The sequence below is a fragment of the Acomys minous genome, assembly GCF_964271855.1.
Source record: "Acomys minous genome assembly, chromosome: 8".
NCBI lineage: Eukaryota > Metazoa > Chordata > Mammalia > Rodentia > Muridae > Acomys > Acomys minous.
This window is the reverse complement of record NC_140489.1, coordinates 116,762,661-116,770,390: the sequence shown is the minus strand read 5'-3', so window position 1 is coordinate 116,770,390 and position 7,730 is coordinate 116,762,661. Positions and strand designations below refer to the sequence as shown.

The window sequence follows — 7,730 nt, the reverse complement described above, 5'->3', positions numbered from 1 at the left end:
ATCAGTTATAGGCAGCCCTAGAGATGATAATCTACTCAAGTAGTTCAAAGAGAGTCCCACAGGAGCCTCTTTTGAAATCACTGATTTCAACTTACTGAAGATACAAGGTAAGTGCAAGCAGCTTCTATTATTCATATGCAGATGAATTTCATTCTAGTTCAGGCACATTTGGAAAACTGACATGTGCGTGACTTCAAGCTATTAAATGTTAGTGATAGCACCCTAGAAACACTGTGGCTTTTGGCACCTGACAGCTTGTGTCTCAAGTCACAAGACGGACGGTGATGTAAGAAAATCAATTTACAGAGCGAATGTTCCTGTTGCTGCTGTGGCCCGGCCTGTTGGTGCCACCAGGGTGCTGGCCCCAGGAGGGCTTTCTCTACAGCACAAACATGTGTCAGAAACTCACTGAACATGGTTGCCAGATGTCAGAACCACGTACGAGACCAACAGCCCCCAGACTCCTGTTTCATCAAAATGACCCGATGGTGGCTACCCCACCCACACGCCCCTCACCAGCCTTCACGTTCTTAGTTAACGGGCTTACTCGAGGCTGTGCCCACAGCTTGTGAAGAGTCATGCAGGTTACAAGAACACACACTGACTAGTGATAATGGCCACACTAACTCAGAAATGGCTTCTTGTATGTGACGCCCACCTGGAAGTCATTCCGGATGTTACCCTGACTCATGAAGTTTTGGCCAGCTTAGTGATACGCTATGCTTTAAGGCTAGCCTGTTCTTTAAACGGTGATTTTTAAGATAAATATGACAGTCTCACGGGGTGATAAGGGGAGAGGTGAGGGTGGAGGTTGCTGCTAAAATGATCCATTCTAGATAATTGGAAAGTTCTGGGTGTGAGGACCAGAAACGCGCATTTTACACGACTCCTGCAGGTGCCTTTTGTACCTCTTGTTGAAGATGAGATCATGACAGTCAACTCCTTCCTGAAATCCTACACGCTGCATCTGAGTACACCTTCTAGAAGGACTGTCCAACACGGACCCTTAGCTTTATGTGGAAATTGCTACCAGAACCAACAAAATGGCTCAGTGGTTAAAGGCATCTGCCACCAACCCTGCTGCCCTAAGTTTGAAATCAGAATCCAGAATCCAAATGGTAAAGTGAGAAATCTTGAAAGTTTTCCTTTGATCTCCATACATAGATACCAACACACACACACACACACACACACACACACACACACACACACACACACATGCATATATGTGTATCTATGTATATAAATGCAGAAAGCTTGTAGCAAACACCCTGATTCATATTTCTAGAGAATAAGAGCAGAAACTTACACACGCCAAACAAATGTATACTACTTAGATGTTACAAGTAGGTGATAGAAAATTCTTTTATTTTAAAAAGAATTACATATAGTGAATATGTTCCTCTCTAAAAGACTTTCGAACATTCAGAAACTTGTGCCAGAGCAAGAACAGATTTCTCCTAACAGATTCCACATCTCAGCTTTCTTCACATGCTGCCACAGAAGGAAATAATCTCATTTGACCTTGGGAAAGAAGACAGAAACCCACAACAGTAAACCAGGCTCAAGAGTCCAGCTCAATCTGTTTCCAGGTCTTGGAAGAGCTTCTCTTGTATTGCTCTAGTTCCTGAAAAAAAAAAAAGATCTGCATTATTTCAACAATTTATAACTTCTTTTTTAAAGAGTTATTTATTTTATTTATTGCATATGAGTGCTTTATCCGCAGAAGAGGGCATTGGATCTCATTACAGATGGTTGTGAGCCACCATGTGGTTGCTAGGAATTGAACTCAGGACCTCTGGAAGAACAAGCAGGTGGTGCTCTTAACCATTGAGCCATCTCTCCAGACCAACTATTTATAATTTCAACAGGAACTTGTGATTGCCACCGTGCAGCCTTTTGGCTGTCATTCTCAAGGCTTCCTGTGACTAATGACTCGTTGTCCAGAGGAGAGCCCCAGAGCTCCTAAGCAGAGGAAGCAGCGCTCAGAGGTGAATTTAGCAAAGTTTCAGACAAAAGTATTTACTGAACAGAATTTGCAAGCCACTTTCAATTAGTGAAACAGAGCATTTACACCTCTCTCTCTCCCTCTCTCTCTCTCTCTCTCTCTCTCTCTCTCTCCCCTTCTCTCTCTCTTCCCCTCCCCCTCTCTTTTGGTTTTTTGAGACAGGGTTTCTCTGTGTAGCCTTGATTATCCTGGATTCACCTTGTAGAACAGGCTGGCCTCAAACTCACAGCGATTCGCCTGCCTCTGCCTCCCAAGGGCGAGGAGTAAAGGCGTGCGCCACCACCTGCAGTTCCAGGGGTTCAATGTCCTCTTCCGGCCTGTGCGCTAAATATGCACACAGACATACATGCATATGTACAACCACACACACATAAAAAAAAAAGTCAGGGGCGGTGGTGCACACCTGTAATCCCAGCAACACTAGGAGGCAGAGGCAGGCAGATTTCTGTGAGTTCGAGGCCAGCCTGGCCTACAGAGTGAGTCCAAGACAAGCAAGGCTACACAGAGAAACCCTGTCTCAAAAAGGAAGGAAAAAGAAAGAAAATTAAAAAAAGAATTTGTCATACTGAGCTAGGTGTGGTGGTGCCTGTCTGTAAGACCAGCGCTGGGGAGGCAGTCATTGGAGGACATTGAGTTTGAGGTCAGCTGTGTTTCACATTGAGACCCCAAGGACTTATGCAGCTCAGTGGTAGAGTGCTTGCCTAGCAATCTGTCACTGAGAAGACACAATCATCATGTTAGGTACAGTGGCAAATGCCTTTAATGCCCGTACCTGGGAGGCAAAGGCAGCAGAGCGCGGCCTGGCCTACAAAGTGAATTCCAGGGCTACACAGTGAGACCCTGACTTGAAACAAACAAACAAAAACACCAAATAGCCCCAAAACCAAAGACTATAAAATAAAAAGGGGGTTATCTTTGTTTTTCCATGACAGGGTCTCACTATGTAGCCCTGGCTGTCCTGGAACTTGCTCTGTAGACCAGGCTGGCCTCAGACTCAGAGATCTGCCTGCTTCTGCCTCCCAAGTTCTGGGATTAAAGGCATGTGCCACTACTCCCTGGCTCTGAGAGTAAAGGTGTGTGCCACCACCAGCTCACTTAAAAGCCACAGAAATTCAAAGACATTGGCTTTGGAAATGGCATAGTGGGTAAGAGAGCTTGTACTGAGAGCTTAAGACCTGAGTTCAAATCCCCAGCACCCATGTCAAACAAATAAAAAACGAACAATAGTAAAGCACACGGGCTATGGACAGACCGCTGCTCCTGCAATGCCTACACAACTGGACCCTTAGCTGTCTGCAGAAGGGACGGACTAAGAAGTCAGGGTTCGCTTATGCTCAGCCTCGGGGCAGCCTAGTGCAAGCGAAGGTAGACATAGGTGCCCTGGAAAACAGCAAAGTGGAAGGAAGACAGGAGACCGTCACTCTGTCCTTTCTAGACATGTTAGTGTTACAGTGGAGGTAGAAACCGTGATGGGTCACGTCACCAGGGATTACCTCCGGGCAGCCTCTGCGCTTGGTTCCTATCTAACAACTGTACAAAGTGTAGCACTGTTCTAGATAAGCAAAAGTGGCTGTCCTGCAAGATAAAGTGAGCACTGCCCACTGGCTGAGGTTACTGCTGGTCACAGGCAGTATAAACAAAACCCATCGTTGTGTTCATAAAAAGTGTGGATTATTTTTCAAAGCTATACTTGAAGTTATTAAAACTGAACTGTTGCAGAGTTTCAAAGCTGGAGGTGTACTTTAGAATGCCTTTATGACAATGACTCCAAAGCAGTTTTCATCTGGTTTATGTTTAAACAATCCCAATTCAGTTTACCAGTTATTTTCCAGTTACACTATTAAAGGCTGTTAACTTATGAACAGTAGGAAATGGGGTGTGGTGGCACCCATCTTTCATCCCAGCCTTCAGGAGGCAGAGGGGATCTCTAGGAGTCTGAGGCCAGCCTAGTCCACGTAGTGAGTTCCAGGCCAGCCAAGGCTACGTGGCTAGACCTTGTCTCAAAACAATTTCATAGAGGTAAAGTGACCCTTCAAGCTTTGCCTTTAACTAGAAATGGTCGATTGCTTTTAAGCCAGGCGAGGACAATGGGTTTGCAGTTTCTTGCTGGCTGTGGTATATATTTTGCATAGAACACACAGAGGAAAAGGCCAGGGACTGGTCACCTGGTCATGCCAAAGGAAGAAAAAGGAGTAATCAGTTGATCCAGGACCCAAAACAGCCGTAAGATTTCCAGTATCACTATCAGATGAGCTTCGAGCAATCGGTGTTTCAGAGGCTCTTTACACTGAGTGCATGGCTGCCTGCAGAGCCATTGAAAAGCAAGCGCCAAGATGCTCCCACCCAGGCCCGGATTTCCTTAAGAATCCTTGATGGCTCTGACGACACACGGTCTGTAGGCTTATGCTACTCTGCGCTTATATAATATGATATAATAATATTCTAACAGCTGCTAGAGCATCTTCAGCAAAGGAGGGCAACATCAGTTTTCTCTAGCCATGTGAGTCAGGGCATCAGTGTAATTAAATTACAGCCCTAGGAGCAGAGAGTTGTTTTAAACTGGAGATTCAAACAAGATAACTATGGCTAAACAAGAAGACCTTAAAAGTAAAAGCAATTACTTACTTAATCCTCCCCTCCCTTGACTCCTTTTTAAAAAAAATATTTATTTATCACTTTACACCTTAATTGTAGCCTCTCTTTCTTTTTTTTAAAAGCTAAGGTCTCACTGTGTAGCCCTGGCTGGCCTGCAACTCCGTACATAGACCGCAGCCTCCCCAGTGCTAGGACTAAGGCCATGTGTCACCATGACCATTTCCCCTTTTATCCCTGGGCTGGCTGGTTTATGTCAACTTGACACAAGCTAGGGTGAGCAGAGAGGAAGTAGAGTCAATTGAGAAAATGCCTCCATGAGATCCAGCTGTAAGGCATTTTCTTAATTAGTGATCCATGGGGGAGGGTCCAGCCCATGTGAGTGATGCCATCACTGGGCTGGTGGTCCAGGGTTCTCTACGAAAGCAGGCTGAGTAAGCCATAGCGAGCAAGCCAGTAAGCAGCATCGTCCATGGCCTCTGCACCAGCTCCTGCCTCCCGGTTCCTGCCCTGCCTGAGGTCCTGTCCTGACTTCCTTCTGTGATGAACAGTGCTGTGGAAGTGTGAGCTGAATAAACTGTTTCCTCCCCAATTTCCTTTTTGGTCATGGTGTTTCGTTGCAGGAACAGAGCCCCCAACTGAGACAACCCCCTTTAAACAACAATATTGAAAAGAGGCAGAAGGATGAAGCAAGCACTTTCCACACCCGCACTCCCTAGAGTGAGGAAGGCTTAGAGCTCAAGGACCCGAAAGGCACAGAGGACAATGATGAAGCAGCTTCTGGTGCCCACGTGACATTTGACAGGGGAGACTTTTGAGCAATCAGAGACATGAGAGCCGGGATTAAAGGTGTGTGCCACTATGCATGACTTTAAAAAAACTGATATCAGAATATCAAATTTTAGAATCAAATATCAATTAAAAAATTAAGCATCAAATGGTATTCCTTGTGGTACCTTTACAGCAAAAGTGCAAATTACACGAAGATTCTATGTGGGCAATCTGAAACCAGCACAACTTATCCACCAGAGCAACACAAACAAAACTGGCTGTTAGGCAAAACGAAGATATTATAATTTTTTTAGATAACTTAAAAAAATATGTCTGCCAAGAGACTGGAGCTGTCATGATGTGTTGGCTGAACACAGCGGCTGAAGAAGAATGCTCCAAGCACAGAGGCTTGTCTTCCATTTTCCCTCAATGTGAAGTCAGAGAAAATAAAATTCCAACGTGTAAATTCAGAGTTCCATAAACGTCAGTGCATTACTAACACCTGTGCATGTGACCTTATTAAAGTAGTCACGATGCAATAGAGACAGATAGTGACAGTTAATAATTGACTCTTGAATACTAATTGGGAAGTGACCTCCAATAAACTCTATAGCCAAGGTTCATGTACAATAAGGGTTACATCAGGTCATTTTATTGTCCCCACATCATATTTCATTTTTTCATAACTGCAAAGCCATTTAAATATTCATAGGATATTTCCAAGTTGCCTGGAACATGTTTAAATAAAACATTTTGCTTACTGAATTCTAGGAGCTGTTAAGGTAAAGGGTGAATGCTACAAAAATACCCTGGTCACCAGTCCCAATAGACAAGTGTCTCCAAGTAACCCCTGCCACAGCTCGACTGCCAGAGTTACAAAGTTCTACAGCCCGCCCAGATGTGGCCAGGCTTTCAGTGTGCTGAGTGTGCTACACAGAAGTGTCTCCTATGAGGACAGATAGTGTGACATCTCATTTTATGACAGTAAAAGGAGATCTGACAATATCTCTGTCCAGTACTTATGTCACGGTGAATTCACCAACACTCATGTGCTGAGTAAGAGCTGCACACTGCAATGGGCTATCTCGGCATGTCTACTTGTAAGCACTTTCTTCAGAGATCATGGAGTCTGTCAGTTATGCCTGTGCAGCTTGGTCTAAAAGGGTAGAGCCCTCACTGGACAAAGGAGCTTTCCTAGCACAAGGATCTGATGGTTGAACGGGAAACAACAGCTGTCACAGACACGTGTGCACACGTGTTACACAAGAACATCACAAGTGTCTCCCGGCACTGAGTGTGGCAGCCGTTCCCCATCTCAAGTAAACTGCAAAATTGAAAAAGGGTTTGAAAACATTTACATTATCTTTGGGTGATGGAATGGCAGGTGATTTTCCAGTTTCCTTTATATGCATATCAGAATTTTTCTATAGAGATGCAATACTTAAACAATTTTTACAAGTAAAAAAAATTAAGAATATGTATGAATTTCCCAATGTACACTGTATTTTGGTGAAATTGAGTCTTGGGAAATACCTGATCCTTCTGAACTCTCATCTCGTCAACTTCCCTCTCCGCATACTGTGGATCCCGGGCGGGGTCCTGCACTGCCTTCAGTGTGCTGATACTCTGAAATGACAACTCTGTAAGTCATGTCATGCCCATGACCCACACTTCAAAACATGGCCAGCATCTGTTTAAGAGACCAAGGTCCCTCAGGCTGGTGCTGAGAGTGCTCTGCCATTTCCAGCTTTCATCAGACTCTAGGAAATTAGCTCAAATGCACCCACCCCCTTCCCCAAGCCCTGGTCAGACTCCCCTCTCTTCTAAGGGCCAGAGACGTTTGTTTGGAAGGGGGCAGGGGCCACGTCTTACTCAGCTGTTAACTTCTGTGGTGCTTTGTTTACACCAGTCTTAACAAACACTTTATCATTTTGGAAGAAGAGAGAGAGAGAGAGAGAGAGAGAGAGAGAGAGAGAGAGAGAGAGAGATATGGAGTTTCATAGTAGGACCTTTGGGGGCACTTCCTGTCACAGCTGACTGTAGCTTTCCGGTATTGAGGAACACACACCTTTGGTGGGAAGAGTTTTTCATACACTTTTTTCCACAGCTCCATTGGTGAGTGGGCCTGAAGTTTTCCAATGTCACCATCGGGAACAGGAGGAGACCCTAAGATTGAAAGTTTACTCCAAATGACAACAAAGATTAAACTATCATAAAGTTAATAAAGCAGGTGCCATTTATTAAAGGACAAACCTTAGCTCACTTGTTTTCCATCTCCGTATTACAGACACCATTACGGTGACGCCGACCTAGGCTGCTTGCTGTACGTGAGGCAGAGGCAGTAGGAAGTCATGCGGGA

General features: G+C 44.8%; 1 protein-coding gene across 2 annotated transcripts in view; it reads right to left on the bottom strand.

Moving 5' to 3' along the window:
• Positions 1-1,340: 1,340 nt before the first annotated feature.
• The window catches only part of DYNC2LI1 (dynein cytoplasmic 2 light intermediate chain 1), a 33,318-nt gene continuing 26,928 nt past the window's right edge, over positions 1,341-7,730 (bottom strand). The window contains exons 11-13 of one of the 2 annotated variants that reach the window (XM_084792253.1): positions 7,440-7,537; positions 6,905-6,997; positions 1,341-1,627 (exon numbers count right to left, since the gene is read on the bottom strand). In XM_084792253.1, coding sequence (XP_084648379.1) covers positions 1,565-1,627; positions 6,905-6,997; positions 7,440-7,537 — 254 coding nt within the window. In that variant the 3' untranslated portion in view covers positions 1,341-1,564. The remainder of the gene's footprint in view (positions 1,628-6,904; positions 6,998-7,439; positions 7,538-7,730) is intronic. The other variant, XM_084792254.1, reaches the window with a different exon arrangement.